Source organism: Acomys minous (assembly GCF_964271855.1).
Source record: "Acomys minous genome assembly, chromosome: 1".
NCBI classification, from domain to species: Eukaryota; Metazoa; Chordata; class Mammalia; order Rodentia; family Muridae; genus Acomys; species Acomys minous.
Window position 1 is genome coordinate 163,533,222 of NC_140483.1, and position 21,872 is coordinate 163,555,093.

Sequence of the window (21,872 nt, forward strand, 5' to 3'; positions counted from 1 at the left end):
ATTCTTCACTAGATAGTGAGTTCTGTGGCAGCCTTGGTTACAAAAAACACAAATAATTTTTAAAAAGAAAAACCTGCTTTCTAAAGTTGATCTTACTAGCAAATTGAAAATTCAAACAATACAAAAGGGAAGAAAGAAAAGGCTACTGTAAAAGAGGCTACCCTAAAATTTCCACGGAGTCTTCTGATCCCTAAGAGAAAGTCATGTAAAGGGTGGATCTGCTCTGACTGAAAGAAGTGGGAACAGGCTGAGTGAGAGATGAAAGCAAGCACCAAACCCTGAGTTAATGATCCTGAAAACCCACAGGGAATAAAATAACCTCACACACGTAAAGCAACAGCCATGCTATTCGAATCCACACCGTAACGAACCTGGCTGTGTTGCTGGCATTTGGAACTATGAAGTGGTGGTGTGGTCACTATCATTTTTGTTCTAAATCACAGGTGTTAACAGAGCCCATAACTACAGAGCTGCCCAGAAAGGACATCAACAATGGAAAGATGCGAAGTGTCACGCCACCAGGCACCAAATTCCAGAAATTTAACCCATTTTACAACCCCCCCAAAAAATGATGTCACCAAAATCACACTTAATGCAACTAGACTGAAATCCACTTGGCTGGCATCTTCACGCCTGAATCCTAGCAATATGTATGTAAACACTATTAAGGGAGATAAGGTGTGACAAGTGGCACTGCTGAACTCCACAGAATGTTTTTACCTAGTGTCTAGTTCTCTGTTCTTTAAAACATTCAGTTCCTATCTTGGGGGTCTGGGGAACAGAAAGAAAGAAAGAAATTGGTTCACTACATAATCAAGCGGAAAGGTCTGTTTGGCAGCAATGACCTCAAGTCCACTATAGGAGCTGTCTGAAAACCTATTACATGAATGGCGTCTCTCCATAAGAGAGACAAACAGGCGTGACAAACAGAAAGAAGCTGCTTACTGAGGTGAAGAATTCTCCAGCCACTTGAAAAGAATAAAGATAAAGTAGCAAAGCACTAAAAGGCCCAGAAAATGACATGCGGATGATCTAAGAAGAGTTCCATATCTATGCACGATACTAAGTAGTATTCTATAAAACAAAACAAAATAAAAAAACTAACAACAACAACAAAATCAAACTGACTTAACCAGGAGAAACACGATATACAGAAAGAATGCTTCTCTAGCCGGATGTGGCAGTAGTATACATCTGTAATCCTTGTATGAGGGAAGACGAAGCAGGTGGATCTGAGCTGCAGGCCAACCTGGGCTATAAAGTGAGAATGTTTTATGAGGGAAAAAGAAATGGGGGGATTGTGCAGAATAGAGTAGGATTTCCATGCAATGTTGCCTTTGCAAGTTTAATAAAAGAAAAAAAACCTAGACTATTGGAGTTTAAGAGGTTTAAGTCTTTGAAGCTAGAAGATCCACATTTATTGTACCTGTGTGGTCTTCTCCAAGTAGCAGGATACCCACTCTTCGGGAAAGGCACTTAAGGCTGGAGTAAAGATGAGCTTTCCAGGGCTTAGTTGCATAGTCCTAAGAATAAGAAGCTCAGCCTCTTTAAATTTCACACTACAATCTGACAGCTATAGCTAAAGGAGAAGGATAATCCAACAGTTTGCTAATCCTTGAACCAATCATCTCATGAACAGTGGAGCACTTTTCATATCTACAATTGATTGTTTTAGGCATAAAGTCCCCTCCCTCTTAAGATAAACAGGAATCCCACAGATACAAATATTCCACAGCTATCAAGTGCACAATATTCTAAGCTTCTTTTGTTTTATACAAAGCTGTTTTAAAGTATAGAGAGGTGTAAGCTTGCCAGTAAAGGAGGAAATTACAAATCTACACAATAATTGAAGCTATCCTGGTCTTCATATAGGTTATGTACATAAAATATAAGTTACACTGTATTCAAATAATTATAAAGAAAAATAAGTTTCCCCAGATTAGCCCCAAATTTCCTGAGTTGGCGGAGTTTAGATACTGCTGTGGAAAATTGTTTAAATTTTCTTATACAGTCAGCAATGAGGCCACTACCAAAAAAATCATTTTGTGGATAGGAAAGATAATCTCTACTGTCACTCTTAAAATCACAATGGGAAGGTATTCTTCTCTTGAGTATAAAAACCAGCACCAGTGTGTCCTAAAACGTAATCTCCATCTGTCCTTCTGTCTCAACTTTAGAGTATGTCCAGCTAAACGGAAGGCTGAAGGGTTAGCCCGTCAGGAACATGCCTGAGCAGCATATCTGCAGCAACAAGTTGGTGAAGAGAACAGCAGCAGTTCTCCACTACTGAGTCTTAAGGCAATGCACTCGGAACACACCAGAACAGGCCATAGGTGACTTGGCAACCCAGAGAAACCATGCACACAAGGCCACACCCGAGAGCTTGGGCAACCACATCCACAAATCTATCACAAGCACTCAGAGAAACCTACAGTTCATGAAAGCTGGATCGCATGCTGGGTGAAGGTTTCCAGTCAAGGTCTCAGCCCCTTAAAAGGTATAAAGATATAGGTTATCTACAGATGAGGACACTGAAATGTATCTATCTCCTGCATGTAGACAACAGAAAATTACAGAGTAGGTGGTTAGAAATAAAATACACAACCATGCAATCGTTCCCTTTAAATGAGAAAAATGGCACTCAGTTTTTAATACTACATTATTTTCACTCAAAACCCAACTATTTTCCTTCAGCAAAGCAGTAAAGTTTACTAAAAAGCAGACAACATAATGGGCGATAGAAACCACCTGCCCTTTTTGTGAAGTGTGATTACTTGAGGTGCCGTAAGTGATCCGGCCAGAGGTTTCAAATGTATGCATTTCACCACACAGAAGTAAGTGTGTGTGTGTGTGTGTGTGTGTGTGTGTGTGTGTGTGTGTGTGTGTGTGTGTGTGTGTAGGGGGATTCTATGCAACTGGGTAGCTTTATAGCACACGGCTATCCACAGGAATTTTTTGTGATATAACTTGACTGAAAGGAAGTATTTATTGGCACCCCAATCAATTAAGTTTGAATATGTTGAAAGCAGGTTTTAGTTCCAATCTCAAATAGAACATTGCTCACCCTGAGGTTTCTAGTTCCCCCTTTCAGGTAGCTATTAGCCACCTGACTACTAAGACATTATGTTGTGAACAGCTGATTTTATATTCAGTTTTTAATAAAAATCCAAGTTGAAAAAGAAGTTTAACAATATTGCTGAGCAATGGTGGCACATACTTTTAATCCCAGAACTTGAGACTGAAGCAGAGGCAGTGGCAGGTAGACCTCCAGGTTTGAGACCAGCCTGAACTACAGAGTGAGTTCTAGAACACTCAGGGCTATAAACACACAGTAACACTGCTTTGCAGAAAGTAAGAAGGGGGAGGGGATGCCTAGAGAGGTGGCTCAGTGTTTTTAAGAGCACTGGTTGTTCTTCCAGAAGGTCTGAGTTCAGTTCTCAGCACCCACAGAGTACAGCAGATTACACCTGTGTGTAATTACAGTTCCAAGGAATTCCATGCCCTCTTCTGGCCTCCTTGGGCACTGCACACATGTGACAGATACACATGTAAAACACTGATACACACAGAAATAAAAATTTAAGCTGGGGATGGTAACATACTTTTAATCCCAGCACTCAGGTAGGAAGGTCGTGTGGGGGGAGGGCACTGCGCTTGCTCAGCAGCAAAGGCAGGTGGATGTCTTACGCTAAAGGGCAACCTGTTCTACAGAGTGAGTTCCAGGTCAGCCAGACCTACACAGTTAAACCCTGTGTCAAAAAAAACCAACGCCCACCCCCCCCCAAAAAAAACACATAAAATAAGTAATAAAGATTTTAAAAAATGTTGCAGTAGACATGCATATGACTCTACCTTCAAGAACAAGGCCTCAAATGAATGACTTTTCTTTCCTACAATGTGCTGTGTTTTCTAACAGTGTTTGTGTGTGAAACTAATCGGTCCGATTGGAGCAATCTTTGTACACTATAAAGCCCTTCATTTGATGCCAAAAAAAAAAAAAAAAAAAAAAAAAAGGGCTTTTGAAGAGGGGTGAGAGCTATTCTTATTAGTGACTATAAAGACAGGTATCTGAATGAAGTTGGGAAATAATATCTGTTTAGAAAGTGGCAGTGGTAGGTTCCCTAAGGTCCATAACCTCATCGAACCACGGGTACTTTGGGTTTACAGAATTAGGCATGAATTCTCTCCTATACACTAAGCCTTCAGTCCGCTTAGGTAGGTGTTGGTTACTGCCAAGCTGTAAGTGCCAGTATTACACCCCTGGTGTGATCCTGCCAGGCTGGTCACTGTTATGCTTCCTCAGCTTTACAGCTGTGTGACTGGAAGCTGCATCCATAAAATCTCAACCATATGACTGGCTAACCTAAGACCTGTACATCTCAGTGTGAATGGGGAATCTCACCCGGCTCCACCCTTGGATGGAGAAATTAACACAATTAATGGCTGCTAAAAGTGACAATCCATCTTTTCCAGGAACAAGCTCCCTAGTAGGTTAAGTAATCCCAAGTAGTCATCCCTAAGCACGTATGAGCAACATGAAATGAAGTCCACAGTATGTTTACTCTGTGTGTCTGCATGTGTACGTGCACGTGCCATGTATGTGTGTGAGACAAGATGGGGAATGGGGTGGTGGGAATTAATTAATTAGTTAGTTAATTAAGGAGGAAATGAATCTGAAAAGGAATAGAGAGAAAGTTTGCTAGAGGAAGAATAGGATGGGATGATGTAAATATACAGGGGGACATCTGCAGTAAAAATCCTGTTGGCCAGGGAAGGGACTCAGTGGTTAAGGGCTTACTTGTAAGCTTAATGATCTGAGTCTGCCCCCTGAAACACATGTGAACAGTGGAAAAAGAGAACCAACATGCACGTGTGTACGTATGCACACATGCACAAACAAACAAACAAACCTGAGTTTAAATTATTAAAATTCCTTGTTATTGTTACAGCAGAACACATTAGCAGCAAGAGACTTTGAGAAGCAGGATTCAAAAAAGCAGTGCTGCTGTTAATATTCTGCCAGTCACCAAACTTGTTATCAAAGCTGCTTTTAGCAGGTCAATAAAAGGCCAGATGTGGTAGCTCAGTACATTTAATCATAATACTCAAGAAGTACAGGCATGTGGATTTCTTGTGAGTTCAAACCTAGCACAATCTACACTGCTAGTTGCAAGTATGCCAGAGATATGTAGTAAAACCCTGTCTTTAAAAAGGTAACAAAAATATTTGAGTAGTTTTTCCAACAATTAACTAAGTGAAAAATCTTCCTTAAATGTTAGTACTTTAGATAATGGTTGAAGGCAAATAGAAAAGAATTAAACTTCAGTATTTCTCCTAGACTGAAGAACATTTACATGTTGGTGAAAAATTGGTATCACTCACTCAACAAGGACAGAAAAAAGTAGAACTTTCCCCCTCCTCTAGTGGAAGAGTACTTAGGGCCAAGAAATTAAGCTGACCTCACCAAGAGTCTGGCATGCTTGACAAGCCCAAGCTACTTTGCTAAAACAAAATTTCCTTAGCTGAATCAAGCAGACCATAAGGGCCTTGAATGTACCTTAAAGAGAAGGTGAGGGTTTCATCCCATTTGCATTTTAAAGGGTACTCTTTCATGATCTTTCACTATTAAAATAGATGTCTAAACCTTTTCTTTTCTTAGCCTGAAAGTCAATGAAGATGAAGAGCTTGGCCTCTCCTATTGTTCTCTCCCCTAACCCATCCCAGAACAATACTGACAGCTGCTATCAAACAGGCTGCGTTTTCTCTGCACAGCTGCTGCATGAACAGTCTCCCAGCACTTCCTCCCCTCTGGCCAGACAGGCTGGCACACTGCATGTGCAATGAAGGGCTGGAGAGGTCCACTAAACTGTCAGCCCAATTTTATGCTACTTCAACCTTGCAGGATGTATACAATTCTTCCCAAGCAAAAAAAACCAAGCATAAGCCACAGCATGAAACTAAAGATAGGGGCAGTTTCTGATCATTGCAAACTTTCAAAGAGCCTCTGTCATAAATTAATACACTGATCTCATTTGGATGATTAAAAAGTGCACACGCTAAAATGCTGAACACACCACAATGCATTAACACTTGGCCCAATTCACTAACCTGAGTTATTATTGCTTTGCTATCAAAGCTAATCTGCCTTTATAATCTCACCATATTTTCTTAAACGAAAGCTGTTAATAAAATGTGCAATTTACACACCCTTCTGAAATAAACTATTTTTACTTTCTGACTGTACTCAAAGTAAATCTTAACTATAGATATCTGGCTGGTTAATACATTTTCCTCCTTTTGAAATGCAGGTCCACGGAAGAATCTCTGGGTCTGGGCAGTGCCTTTGAGAACTCAAACACCAGCATTTTATTATTGAAAAACTACACATAGCTGGCCAAATAGCTCACTTGTAGAGTACTTTCTTAATATTTGTGAGGCCCCAGGTTCAATCCCCAGTACAGCCAGAGAAAGACCAGAAAAATTACATGTAAAAATTTAGAGCCCTATCAGAAAACAAACATGTCCCACAAAGTTGAACAGGGAGGGCCCTTGAGATCTGCTTTGCATATGTTTTCTTTTAATCAAAACAGGCTTTTCCATCCTCATTCATTTGGTTAAAAAATTCCTTGCTCCAACTACAAGCACAATCGCGATTAGTCTCTTCTAATCAAACACGGTACGTGCAAAAATGCCAGTGAATATTTGATTTGATCTCTGAAATAAAGCAATTCATTACACAAGAAAGGGGTAGAGAAGGCAGCAGACAAATGCAGGCATAATTGTGTTTTTTGTTGAATGTGATTAGAGAGCCCACTAAGTAACAGTCAAAAATGTGATACAGAAGGGGAAGAAAGACAGAGCCCAGATCTGGGGTGGGGAAGGAGGGAGAACTGTTTATGCAGAGCTAAGCTGTCAAGTGCAATAAAGCGGCTTGAATAAAATCTAAGCTGAAAATCCACTGAAGCTCCCTGGTTCACGGAGGAAAAAGCTATTAAAAGGAAATGAAGGTCACCCTCCCAGTTTATTTCACCTAATTGACTGCCAATAGCTTACCACAGGCACCCCAACTGCAGATCTGCAATAGAGAAACTGATGAAAGGAGGGTTTTCAAGCTGAGGCTCATTCTTTAATCCTCCTTGGCTCTTGTGTTTTTCCCATCTCCAGTGGGGATGTAATTTTAAACCTTGATAGATTAACTGGTTCCATTGTCTGTCACAGCACTGGACTATGGCACTCTTAATCCCTACAGCAGCATGTCTAATTATCATTACAAAGTGTCTGAGGGAACTATAAAGACCAGCAGGGCATCTTCTCACAAGCAATTAACATAAATTGATAAATGAGTGATTCTGAATCCATTTGAGGAACTCACATATGAATAAAATAAAGTAAGCCCCCCCCCATTTCAGCTACTTCTTTCCTTTAATCTAAAAGGGGCAGAGCACATGAGAACCACCTTAAATCCTACAGTGGGTGGGGTTTAACTCCAGCAAAGAAAGAGACAGAATGCTTGGCTCACTAGATCCCTTAATGCAGAACAAATGACTCGTGATTGACAAGAGAAACCAACTTCACCAGCAAGAAGAGATGGCTAAACTCCAGACATGTGAACCCTGAAAGGCCACAGAGCACTAGGGCAGACAATTAACACTCCTTCCCTGGCGAGGGAGCTTTTCATTGGTATGCCACTTTAAAATTCATGAAAGAAGCACGGAAAGAGAAGAATCAAACAACCACAGAGGTTCCAGTGCCCTAGGAAGCAAAAGGCAAGAATAATTCAAGAGTCTTGCACTGACCTCACTGTGGTGGACCAGTACCTGACAGAAAGAAGCAAGGAAAGAGTTTGGAAGGTGATCTGTCTTCTGCCCGGCTAACAACAAGGGTGATTTTAAGTATCACAGGATAAACTTCTTTACGTCTCCATTCAGAAGAGTTCATTTCGTTCTCTTCTAGTGTTTCTCCCCTCATCTTCCCTGGGCTACTAAGTCCTTCTCCCTACACATCTCCACATACACCCAACCCCCCCCCCTTTCACCCTCCCCTATTAATCAAATAAGTCATCTCTAAGTTACACAAACTTAGTTGTGTGTGTGTGTTATGCTATCAAACCATAAAGAAATGAAAGCTGGTGATACACACTGTAGGAGGTAGACCTGGTAGGCCACGTACCCCGATGATGGCATTCAACTCTGCCATGGTCACCTGTTTGGCACGTTCGACAGCCTGGGCCACCTGTTGTTGATGCTTTGAAAACAAGGAGAAAAAAATGTGTTAGCAACAGCTAAGAATTTTCCTGTTCATTCTGACAACAAAGACAGAAAGGCAGGTCCTCAAGCACTGTCACTTTACAGAACACAAAGGAAGGACAACGTAATGGAGCTTCCCTTTATTTCTGAAGGGTTTCAGTTACCACTGAACTCCTGACAAGGTGGTACATATCACAAGGGACACATCAAGAACGGTGACCAGTCTTTGGATACTACAAAGACCAAGACACGGAGGACTCTGCTAGCTTACAGGAGTTTGCAGTAGTGCATTTGGGCACATGACATTCATAACAATTGAAACACCCGTCTTGATACTTAAAATGTAACCCGTCAGCCTGTGATTTCTCTGATTAAAATATCTAGATGCATCAGCAATTTTTTTTTAATGAAACTGGAAATTCTCCGTATTATTTATTTCAGCCTTTAGGTGTCTTACACTCCAAGGAGAAAACAAGCTCTGCTTTCAATTTAGAGAATGAAAACTCATCTTGCTCATTTCCCAACTCTACACATAATTAAAATATTGCCAGTTATTTGAGGAGGATGGGACAGTAGCAGCCGAGATCATGGGAAGCTGGCAGCAAATCAGCAGGAAGCTCAGGTTGCTTGACAAGCCAGCTCCAGTACTCTAACTTCCCAGCAGCTGGGCCTCCCCCACACCACCACAGGCTTATCTTTATATATTGAAAACATATTAGTATTCCCCTGTACCCAGAAAGAAGATAACACTTTCAAAGCAAAACTGAAACACAATACTGAGTTGATCTCCAATTGCTCCTATGAAGGACTTCCTTTGAAAAGGTTAAAGTAAACTCAAACCATGTGGTATATCAACGTCTATGACTCTGTGAATCTACATGATATGAATACTCATTTTATCCTTACAATTATTATCTACTCTCTCCATGGAATGAATCTGATATATAAATGAAGCCCCTGCTTTCGTGTAAATTAACCCCAATGCAGTCACTTTCAAGTCAGCTCAAGAAAACACAAGAGGAAACCTGAATCATACCAAGCACATATTACTCAAACACATGCACAGCCAGGAGTGGTGGCATAGGCCTTAAATCCAAGCACTGAGGAGGTACGGGCGGACAGGTCTCTGTGAATTTGAGGGCAGCTTGTGCTACCTAATGAGTTCCAAGCCATAGTCTGTCTGTCTGTCTGTCTGTGCTTCTCTCTCTCTCTCTCTCTCTCTCTCTCTCTCTCTCTCTCTCTCTCTCTCTCTCTCTCACACACACACACACACACACATACACACACGGGTGGGGGTGGGCACATGTTCTTTATGCTTAATAGTCACTTTGCAGTTTTCAAACAATAATAATAATAATAATAATAATAACAACAACAACAACAACAACAATAATAATTTGGGGTTGAGATACTGTCACCCCTCCAGCAGCCTGTTCTTGGATGCCTTAGACAGAATGACAGGGTGGACACACTTCAGATGTAACAGATGTTCTTCACACTTGTTCCTTGTGGTAAAATTAACATCTTAAAACTGGCTAATTTGCAAACAGAGAAGCAGCATAATTGCACTTTAACAGCTGAACATTTTACTTACTTCCTGAGACAGAAATGGGATGACTTGTGCACAAATGGTATTCAATCTCTTGGCGATTTCAGTCTACAAAGACAAAGCCACACACATATTTAGAACACCCTCCAGTAAGTTCAGAAAGGTGAAACTGGAGTCTTCAACTCTTATTCCAGGTGACAGAAAATTCTTCCTTAAGCCATGTTACCGGTAATTACCTGGAGATAAACAGTAAATACCAGGGCTCCCTATAGAGCAGGTGTAAGTGCAAATTTTACTGGTCACTTAAAAGATAATAATAGGGCTGGAAAAATGACTCTGGTTAAAAGCCCTGGCTGCTCTCCCAGAGGACCCAGGTTCTGCTCCCAGCACCCACACAGTTGTTCACAACCAGTTGTAACTCCAGCTCTCATACCTTCTTCTAGCCTCAGTGGGTACCAGGCATACACATGGTGCACAGACACACATGCTGGGGAAATACCATATACATCATTGTTTTCTGAGTCAAAAAATATACATGGTTTAGATTACATTGTCATTTCAATCTAAAACTGGTAAGCCCTTAATACTTTCTCGTGGAGGGTATACTTATGGGACATGTTGACAGTTACAGCAAGTTCACTCAAAGTGGAATTCAAAACCATGTCAAGGCAATCTGGCTTTCAAAGACGCTTGGAGCAAAATAAAAAGAAGGGGGTACTGACATCCTCTCCATTGTTTCTGTTCATTATATACTGCTGGTGCAAACATAAATTAGTATAGTCACTACAGAAGTATGGAGATTCTTCAAAATACAACTACTCCATGAGCCAGTTATATCAGTCTTCAATAAGTCAATGCACCACATATAGTTTCACTATTCACAATTGCCAGAAAGCTGAACCATCCTAGATGTCCATCAACAAATGAGCAGATAGAAGCAAATAGGGTCCTTATACACGATAGAATTTTATGCAACCATAATGACAAATGAAATGAAATCACAACATCTGCAGGAAAGCGCATGGTGTGTGTGTGTGGGGGGGAATATGAACTATAACAGTGCTGAATAACAATAAACTGCTGGAGGTATCATCATCCCAGATTTGAAATTATACTACAGAACAGCAAAAATAAAGAAAAGAGACAAGTTGATCAATGGAATAGAACTGAAGATCTCGACCTAAAGCCAAAGAAACCATAAATACACACTGGAGAGAAGCCAGTATCTTAACAAATGGTGACAATCAAATTGGATAGCCGCATCTAGAAGAATGAAAAAAGTATTGTCCTATATAAAATGTAACTCCAAATAGATCAAGACCCTGAAGACAAGACAGCCTGAATCTGATAAAAGAAAAAGTAGGAACTAGCCTTGAAATTCTTGGCACAGGAAAAGACTGTCTAAACAGGACTCTGACAGTGTAGGCATTAAAAGCAACAATTAATATATGGAACCTCATGAATTGGAAAAGCTTCTGCATAGCAAAGGACACCATCAATTGAAGAAAGAGGTACATAGCTTAAAGAATAAAATTCTTTATGAATTATACATATGGCAGAGGTATAGTATCTAGAATATACAAACACACTGAATGTAAAGAAAACAACTCAATTTAAAAATGGAGTATAGAATTACCTAGAAAGTTCTCAAAAGATGAAACACAAATGGCCTGGAAACACATAAAATGTTCAGCCCCTATAGCCATCAGGGGAATGTAAATTAAAAGTACTTTGAGATTTCATCATACCCCAGTCTAAATAGCCAAGATTAATAAAACAAATGACAGCAGATGGTGGTGAAGATTTGCAGAAAGAAGAACACTTACTCCTTGGAGTGCAAACCTGTACAGCCACTGTGGAAACCGGTGGGGAAGTTCCTCAGGAAGCTGAGGAACCTCAAGATCCACCTATACCACCACCTTAGGGCATATACATAACGGAACTATGTCTTACTACAGGGACACCTGCTCATCCATGTTCATTCTGCTAGATTCATAATAGACTGAGACGGGAAACACCCTCGATGCCCATCAAGTGATGAATGGATAATAAACAATTGCTGTGTGGTACTTTTACACAATGGAATACTATTTATGTCTTTATGTAGGTAAATGGATGTCTCCTGAGTGTTTTCTCTTGTAGGTGTGTATATTTCATTCAGAATACCCACAGAGGTTAGCTAGAAAATGATGAGGGAGGGAATCTTCGAAGGAAGGGGAAATAGAACACAGAGTCATAAAAGAATAAAGGGAAAACTAGAATAGGATTAAATGGGGAAGGAGTAAAAGGCAGGGAAGAAGATGGAACATAGGGGTAATAATTAACACTAAATGTATTTTTTAAAAGCCACATGGAAACCTACATGGTAGAATCTTCCTAAGATATATAAAAAGAATCTAAATGGAGTTACCATATAATAGGGAAACATTAACCAACTAGACATCATACCCTACCAAACCAACAAAAAACAACAACAACCGAGTACCAAAATGGATTACATCTTTTTAATCTAGCTAAAGGGGTCTGACAAGATCTCCCCAAACATTACATGCTACTACAAGGCTATGGTTTACCCTCCACAACCTGACAGTAATAGCCTATTGCTGAAGATACAACTTACTTATTTCATCAAACACAGAGAAGTGGAACTGGTGCCCATGTAAACATTCACTCCTGCTGACCAGTATAATGTTCAAAGGTACTGTGAACACTGAAAGAGCTGAAAAGTAATCATCAATCTCATTTAGCTACAATCCCAACAACCTGAAATAGGAACTGGTCAGTAAAAGAGACCCACTGGAACAACAGTGGCACAAAGTTAATAGGAACAACTATGTTGGATACTTTTATGTTAACTTTAGAAGTTTGAAAGTTCCAAAGTTCCAAGAAACTTTGATACTTTTATGCCAACCTTTACATCAACACATTTTGGAAGAGGAAACCTCAACTGGGAAAACTGCCCCAACCAGACTACCTATGGAAAAGCCAATGATGGTACATTTCCTTGACATGATTGGTTGGGAGGGCTCAGCCTTGGAGGCTTTTGTTCCTGGGTGCTGTAAGAGGCAGACTGAATAAGCCACAAGGAGCAAACCAGTAAGCGGCACTTCTCCATGCACTTTGCATCAGATCCTGCCTTCAGGTCCATGGCCAGTTTGAGTTTCTACTCTGACTTCCCTCAGTGCTGGACTATGATACAGAGCTGGGAGCTGAAATAAGCCCATTCTTACTCAGGTTACTTTTGGCCATGGTGTTTTATCACAGCAATAGAAACCCTAACCAAGACCTAAACCTCTCTTTTATTGTATTAAAGGACTCTTCCATGTGATGGCACCCAAGTCTGACACTGTTAATGAGGTCACGAGTTTTACTAAATGAATTAAATGAACATAGCAGTAACATAACTCCTAATGGCATGCTGCTATAGCCATAGACTCGAGCATGAGAAGCTTCTTTTTGCAGTAGTTGAGAATTAACAGAGCGGCTCACAACTGAACAATGTGCAAAAAGTGAGAGACCTTGGAGCACTCAGCTCCAAATGGATCATCTTCATTAAATCCCTCCCCTCCAGGCTCAGGGATCTATGTAGAAGAAGAGAGTGAGAAGAATCAAATCGCCAAAGTTGGGGAACCACTTCAAGGAAACAGTACCTTCCAGGCATAGCAGGAATGATGTACATATGAACTCAGAGAGAAACTGTGACAGCATGCATAAGACCTGAACACATTCAAGCCAGACAAAAAAAAAAAAAAAAAAAAAAAAAAGCACAAAAAGCAGAAGTGAGCACAAAGTCCCAACCTTGACCAAGAATCTATTTTTAAAAATAGCTGCTCAGAGAGGGGAATCAGCTTTTTTCAATGGAGAGACACCGAGTACACATCAACCACACTCCAGGGCAGGCCCCATATTCAGTAGTCGGATAACACCAAATGGACACCATGGTGCTTCTTCGTTTGGTTTTGTGCTTATTTTGTTGTTACTTTTTTCTTTGAAAGACAGAACATAAAGTTAGATGCATAGAGAAGCAAAGAAGATCTAAGAGAGGCTGGGGGAGAGAAAAAAATACCAAAATATATTCTTTAAAATTATTTTTAAGAAAATAAAAATTATAGATTAAAAAACTAGGCTTGTATAAGTTACGATGACATAAAGTATTTTCCTGCTAAGTAGAGTTGTCACAGGGAATCAGTTTTTAAAATAAAATGGTTTTGTTTATTACCTCAGAGACCCTAACTAAAATTCATTATCTCAAAAATGTAATAAACGATGAAACATATTTCTAATAACAGAATTCAGTCTAGAGTGTGACAAGTCATGACATGTTGAGTAAATGTGGTACATGTCACCATTTGCTAAGACTTTGTTGACAAGGACCCAGGTTAGCTAAGTACCTGGTGTCCCGAGTAGCTGTATAGCCTAATGTAAATAAAGCAAAGTCCATACTTAGCTAAAAGAAGCAAACAACCAACCTGGAAAGAGCAAAAGAGAAGAGCACAGCAACAGAGGGAAGAAAGGCTGATGAAAGGGGAGGGAGGAAATACGGTCATCTGCAAAGAAGCCTAACAACAGCCTATTACCTCATCATTTTCTATCTGTGCTTAATAACTGCTGCCTTTATTACTGGACTAGGCAATAGAAAGAGCAAGAGGCTGCAGATGTAGTTCAACTGACAGGATACATTAGGCCCTAGGTTTGATTACTGGTATAATGGAGAAGTTCAAGGTCTTCTACTACAAAGTGATTTGAAGGCCAAACCAAGGTATTAAGACCAAGAAGAAGAAGAATGAAGAGAGAAGTGGAGGAAAAGATCAAGAGAAGAAAATTACAAACAGGCCATGCCTATGACGTAGTACAAAGGAAAATGAAGGAGGAACACGAGGCACTTTACAATAAACTATATGTAAGAGTTGCCTTTTGTCGTCCAACATGATTCCATTTCTGTGAACAGCCAAGCTCTTTGGTTTCATGGGAATGGATACAGATCAACCCAATTCTCCTGACCACCAGTGGAATGGCATTACAGAGCACATTATAGAAGGAATGCCCAGGAAGGAGATACGATTTGAGGAGGGAGCAAACTCCTGACCTTGCTTTAGCCAAGGAGGCAAACCCAGAGCAGCTGCGCCAGGTGCAAAACAGAACTCAGTGAGGCATGCACAGTTCATTTATCACTATCACTCATCCACTCTAAGTAGGTAACTCAAAGGCATGGCTCTCCCACAAAGCGTACACACGTGTACTCGCGTGAGCAGAGAGAAACGCCCTATGCAGCAGTCATTACCCACTTTCCATACTTTCATTTGACAACCATTCTGTTCTTCCTCTTTCAAAATACACTAAAAAGTTTTCAGATTGTAGAAGTGATATACATGGAACTAAAGAGATGATTTAGAGGTTAAGAACTCGGCTACTCTTATTAGAGGTCGAGAGTTCAGTTCCTAGCACCTACATGATGGCTCACAACTACCTGTAACTCCGGTTCTCTGGGACCCTATACCCTCATCTAGTCTCTGTGAACTCCAGACATGAATGAGGTATAAACTCATACATATTGGCCTAACAATCACACACATAAAATAAATCTTTTTTTTTTTTTTTTTTTTTTTTAGTGATAGATGGTTGGCTGAAGATAACGCTTAGACGTAAGGTACTTACTTACTTGCCAGATATGCACATGTAATTGAGTATGATCCCCAACAGGGCAAAATGTGAAAAGTAAAGTTTCACAACTCACTTTGAATATGTAACACATGCACACAGGATGGAGAACACATGGATAGAGAAGCATGACAGAAAGCTAAAACAACACTAAACACATCATCCAGAAACAGTAACAGTTATGTTAAGTGGCCTTGGGTCACCATCATCCCAGCCTCTCACTTCACCTACAGACGCCCAGAGTAAGAGAACACATTTTAATACTAACAGGTCCCATTCCATATACCCCTGTTCTGTAATTTGTTTTCCATCTAAGAAACAACTGCCCAGTCAATAAATATAGACAGTATTGAGTATATCAACATATTCCCCTCTGTGAGCAGTCAGACGTCTAAATGATGACACCAGAAGGCTTTGATGTTTTATCCAATTACCCAAAATTCCAACTCTGTGCCAAATAATGCGCCACATATGGACCTCTTATGCTTCAGAGTCAGAATTCAACTGTGAAGCATGCTGTCAACCTGCCCAGGAGAAAAACTTTAGGAATGAGAGTGCCTGCCTTCCTGTTCATGTCAGCAATGGATTTTCTAGACATCGTTAAATCCTTGCCCATCAAACAGGTTTTCTTCAATCACCCCATTTTTATTTGCATTATGTGGATTCCTTCTGAGGTCCAACAAGTTTCTAAGTGTGGATGGATGGATGGATAGATAGATAGATAGATAGATAGATAGATAGATAGATAGATCGATCTACTGTATTTCTCCTTTCTCCTTTTTCTGCTGGTGTTTATACCCTGTCCTTGTATAGCCATTCTTCTCATAAAATAAGTATAAATACTATCCTTCATTGGTTTGCCTGATGTCCTCCTTTGATTTCTGTTGTTGAGATAAACACCGTGACCAAAATCAGCTAGGAGGCAAAAGGGAATTTATTTCAATGCCAGTAAGAGAAGTCAAGGCAGGAACTCAAAGAACCTGGAGGCAAGACCTGAAGGAGAGACCACAAAGGGAAGTTACTTACTAGTTTGTCCCCTATGGCTTATTCAGCCTGATTTTTATATAATATAGAAGCCAGGAGTGGAAGCGTGCAGTGAGCAGGGAATTCCCACATCAAACACTATTCAAGTAAATACCCCCATGAACTTGCCTATAGGCCAATCTGATAGAGGCATTTTCTCAATAGAGGCATCTTCCCAGATTAAATCCAGATGGTGTCTAGTTGATAAAAAACTAACCAACTCATACGGCCTGCAGCTCCATCTATCAACTGTGCCTAATATGAAGCTTTCTAATGTTTAGAATGTTAAGTTACATGGCCAAACTAATGAGTTTTCTTCTGCCGTTTCTGGCTTTTAGGTTAAGGATCAGAACACAAGAATATATGAACTGGGCTGGAGAGATGGCTCAGAGGTTAAGAGCACTGGCTGTTCTTCTAAAGGTCCTGAGTTCAATTCCCAGCAACCACATCATGGCTCACAACCATCTAAGATGAAGTCTGGTGCCCTGTTCTGGCGGGCAGGCACACAAACAGGCAGAACACTGTATACATAATAAATAATCTTTAAAAAAAAGAGTATATAAACTATTCTTAAGTTTTGTTTCTTTCATCAGAAACAAGCATCATAGTATAAATTATACTAATTTATGTAGCTGAAATTAACTCTGGTTTACAAAGTCAAACTCCTCACCCTTAATAATAATGTGTTATTACATAAAACTGTATCAAGGTAAGCTTGAACATGGCCAAAAGGATCATTAAGAACCACTCTGAGCTATGTGTGATGGCACCAGGTGGTAATTCCATGACACAACAACCTAAAGCAGAAGTTCGGAGCTCAAGGCCAGTGTGGATTATATAGTCTTGTCTCACAAAACAGAAAAGGATCCATTCTGAATAGATTGAATTTATAGTGTAACTTTTAATGACTAAAGAGACTGAGAAGCAAACAGAAGTAAAAATATAAAAGCAACACACGGTTAGACTAGTTGAGACTGAGACAGGAAGACAGAGATCAAAGCTTCAAGTGATGAGGAGCCATCAGAAACTGTACCAGATGTCTTGCAAATTCTAAACAGAATTAGGAGACACTGACACAGAGGAGGAGGAGGAAACCTGTCAGCAGAACCCACCCTTTGCCAGGTCTCTAAACCAACCTTAAACTATGTGACTAGAAAAGCAGGAGAGTTCAATCCAAGACTCTGCATCTTCTACTTACAAGCTGCTAAGCTGTACAACTCTGTCCACATGTAAGATGTCTACAAGAGTACCATCCTCTTGGCAGTGAGGATGGTACATGCACGTAATAATGCTTTGTGAGTTCTACAAACACCATCTCCACTTCCCACATCCACAATTCCTAAAATATTCCCTTTTCTTCTCTTCAAAATATGGATGGCAGTAGTGGAGGGCAGAGTAAATAAAGAAAATAAGAATGGTGAAGATTCTTAGTATTGTGCTCTGCCTAGATACCAAAGGCACTCTGATAAAATTCTTAATTTAGCATGAATTAACAAGCAGCAATGTTTTGTACCCATGCTTCTCCATGCTGACAAGCAGGTTATATCAGGTCCTACCTACCAACCTACGTGCTGAAGACACGGTTTGGTAGTTAAGGATCATTTAGTGCTCTTGCAGCAAACATAGGTTTGGTCCCCAAAACACACATGTAAGTATAGGTCATAACCTATAACTCCCATTCCAGGAGATCCAATATATTCGCTTATGGTCTTTGGGCACCAGGTGTATGTATGTATGTATGTATGTATGTATGTATATATATATATATATATATATATATATATATATATATATATATATATGGTATGCATATATACATGCACATAAAACCCTCAAGTAAAAATAAATCTTTAAAACACAAGTTTTAAACCTTTTGATACCACCTTTCACCTCTCCCGAAAACTAGACAATCCACTGAAACTCTGTGTGTCAACTGTACTTTCCACCTTTAGAGGACTTCCCTATTAAAGCTAAAAATATATTTGGTACTGCAAGATTACAAATGACACTTTAAGGCAGTAATAACAAATCAGCATCTACAGGTCACTGATAACTCCACAGAGACCTGTGTGTGTTCTGAGTATATGTGGCATATGTACATAAAAGGCAAGGGCACTGATGTCCAGGCCTGGAGGCTAGTGGAGCATGTGGGTATCCTTGATGCTCCTAATCTGAAGCAAGCTTCGTTGACTAGGTAGGCAGCCAGCATAGCCCAGCAATCATCCTGTCTCTGTTCTCACAAGTACATGAGACTGCACAGGTGTAGGGATCATATTCAGTTCTATATAGTTTGTATTGCATGTACTCATAGCCATTGGGCCATCTCTCGTACAAACCCAAGAGGGCTTCCGATCCTTCAAGGCCTCCCTCAAGTCAACTCAGAAGATGCCTTTGCTCCTATCAACACAAGCACACGCTTCTCTGCACTCTTCAAGATCATCATACTCACTGTCATTTGATAAACTAAGTATATATGCTAAAAAGCATATATTATATAACCCTGTCATATACTTCCTCAATATAACATGATAGAGACCTGAGGACAGTACTTCCCTGAACACTCAGACATACCATCACTCTCCCAGATCTACTAAAACTACATTTTGAGTCCACACTCAGTATACCAAAGTCAAACTTGACTGAAGTACAAAGTTGCATCAGATAAAACTATCCGGAAGAACTAATATAGTACCACTCTGTTTACCCGAAAGAACTGAGGATAGGATAACAGCCAGATGTTAGTTGAGTGTGGTGCCACATGCCTCTAATCCTAGCATTTGGGAGCAGTTTCCTTTCATTTATCTTATTTATCTTATTTGTTTGTTTGTTTGAGGTGGAGTCTGTGTATACCAGGCTAGCCTCAAACTCAAAAAATCCAGCTGGCTTTGCCTCCGAATGCATGAACAATTCAGTATGTAGGAATTCAGGACATAGATGAAAAGCTATCAGCTTTTCATTAAAATCTACCAGCATGCACAAAGCCCTAGCTCTGATCCCGAAGACTAACAAAACAGCAATGATGCAGAGGTGAATGCATAGTCTCAAGGAGCTAAAACCCCAAGAAACCTCAAAGCTCAGCAATAGATGCAAACTAGAAGTGTTCTGCGGGGCTTTTAAACTGAAGTGTGTCCTTGGGGGAGCTGCACATGACAATTTCAGGACTCTGATTCCTAAAAGCTCAGCATTCTCTTCTCATACTCCTCACACTTTGTCCAATTACAAGGACTAAAGAGCCCACTCCCTGGGGCTCATACACTTCCCCAATACAGCCAAAGTTAATGCATAATGAGTGGTATTTGAGCTCAAAGCAGGGTAGGGACTGTGCAAGAGTAATTGCCCATGGGTCTCTAGGCAGCCCTGTGGCACTCTGCCCAAAGTCAGCTTAGGGAGGTGAAACTCTACCAGGATTAAATTACAAAGTGAAGGATCCTAAAAAGTAGTGCTTACACTGAAGGCTGCCAAAGTGGTTACTTTTTTTTCTTTTTCTTTTCTTTTATTTTCCCTGAACCAATCTTGAGGCCTAGAGAAAAAAAGTTATGTGAAGCATTGGTAAGATTTTGTTTTCAATAAGGTGGGCCATCTGGAACTTGATATTATAACTTGAAACCATATATATATATATATATATATATATATATATATATATATATATATATATATATATATATATTACACACACACATATATATATTCACACACACATACATACACAAACACACACATACACATTCAGCAGCTATGCTAGCAATCCCTGACATTATATATCAGAGAGAGAGAGAGAGAGAGAGAGAGAGAGAGAGAGAGAGAGAGAGAAACCCTGAACGTAGTCTGCAGTACACCATAAAATTGAGTGTTGTGGCACATGACTATAAATCCCAATACTTGAGAGGTGAGAGAGAAGGATGAGGAGTTCAACAGAGTGAAGGTGAGTGAAAACTGGGCATCTGTTTGAAAAAAAAAAAACACCTTTGTATTAAAATCTAACGTGGGTATTCAGGAAAACTGAACTAAAAGCATGGCACTAAGGGCAATCCACTAACACAGAGGTCATTTTTGGTTTTGTTTTGGGTAGTACTAGGAACTAACACGAGGGCCTCACACATGGTAGATATGTCCCACCACTGAGCTATACCCCTGGGTCCCCAGGACAGCTCGTCTTGGAAAAGAGATAAACAGTACATCAAAAACAGAAAATTACCAACATTCCAGAACAAAGCTCCCCATGGCTGAAAATTTATGCTAAGGCAATAGTTCAAATTGAAAAGCACTCCATATATTAAAAAAGAAATCACTTCAGAGCTGGTTTCAAAGCACAATGGGGAAAAAAGCAGATAAAGACGTGGTAGTAGTACAGCACATTACAACCAGCCCACATTTTGAAAAACCTAACATTTACCTCCTGATAAATCAGCTGCTTAATGCAAAATAAATGGTCAAATACACTCCAACCCACAGGCGTGTAAATCATATTTATAATGATTTTAGAATGGCCAATACATTCACTAGATGAAGTGTGGGTGACAGAAGCCTTGTGCTAGTGTGTGCACATCTGTGTAGCCAGGCACTGTAAGCTGATATGCTAAAGAAAAAGTGGTTAAAATGTATGATCAAAGTATTTGTGACTCCTTCATCCTGCATCTTTCTGAACACTGCTGTTAATTTACTGTTTCAATTTATTATTTATTATTTAAGGAAGGCAAGCATTACCACCTCTACACCCAGACAGCAACTCTGCTGGCAATCCCTGATGTTATTTGCATACCTGCCTCTATATCCATCCTCAAAGTAAATATATAAATACCCACATTTTTTTTTTGAGGCAAAGTTTCCCTATGTATAGTTTTGTCTGTCCTGTAACCCACTCAGTAGAGCATGCTGGCCTTGAACTCATAGAGATCCACCTGTCTCTACCTCCCGAGTATTGGGATTAAAGGTGTGTACCACAAACACCCAGATTAAACATCAGCACTTAAAGGACAAGATGTACTGACACAGTAAAGGAAGATTAGAAGCCCCATACCCAAAGCTGTTAACGTCAAGCCTTGTTTGAAAAACAATGAAATGGGGGTAGACATATAATCCACATAGGCCTTGTCAACTCCTCAGCTAATAATGGCAGCTTAAGAAGTAGGTCCTATGACCTATAAAGACAAGGACACTACTGTACTCAGGCTACTCTGAAAGAATGGCTCTGCAGGCCAGAACAGGCATTTTATAAGCAACTTCAACTACAAACTACAAGCCTTAAACAAGCAAGCTTCAGTCAGTATCTTCACCACAAAGAAAGTGGACACAAATATCCATCACTCTTAGCCACCCAAGGAGTGCAATCCATAACAACATTTCTGGCTCCCGGAGGTAACGCTGACATATCTAAAGTTAGCTCAGGCTACATG

General features: G+C 40.1%; 1 protein-coding gene across 9 annotated transcripts in view; it reads right to left on the minus strand.

Annotated features, from left to right (window-relative positions):
* LOC311601753 (transducin-like enhancer protein 1) overlaps positions 1-21,872 on the minus strand; it is an 86,794-nt gene that overhangs the window by 44,647 nt on the left and 20,275 nt on the right. For 6 of the 9 annotated variants that reach the window (XM_084789463.1, XM_084789467.1, XM_084789461.1 and 3 more), the window contains exons 5-6: positions 9,841-9,903; positions 8,170-8,244 (exon numbers count right to left, since the gene is read on the minus strand). The exons of 1 other annotated variant lie outside the window; for it this stretch is intronic. In XM_084789463.1, the coding sequence (XP_084645589.1) occupies positions 8,170-8,244; positions 9,841-9,903 (138 nt within the window). Of the gene's footprint in view, positions 1-8,139; positions 8,245-9,840; positions 9,904-21,872 lie in introns of all 9 variants that reach the window. 2 more of the 9 variants (XM_084789465.1, XM_084789459.1) reach the window with 1 other exon arrangement.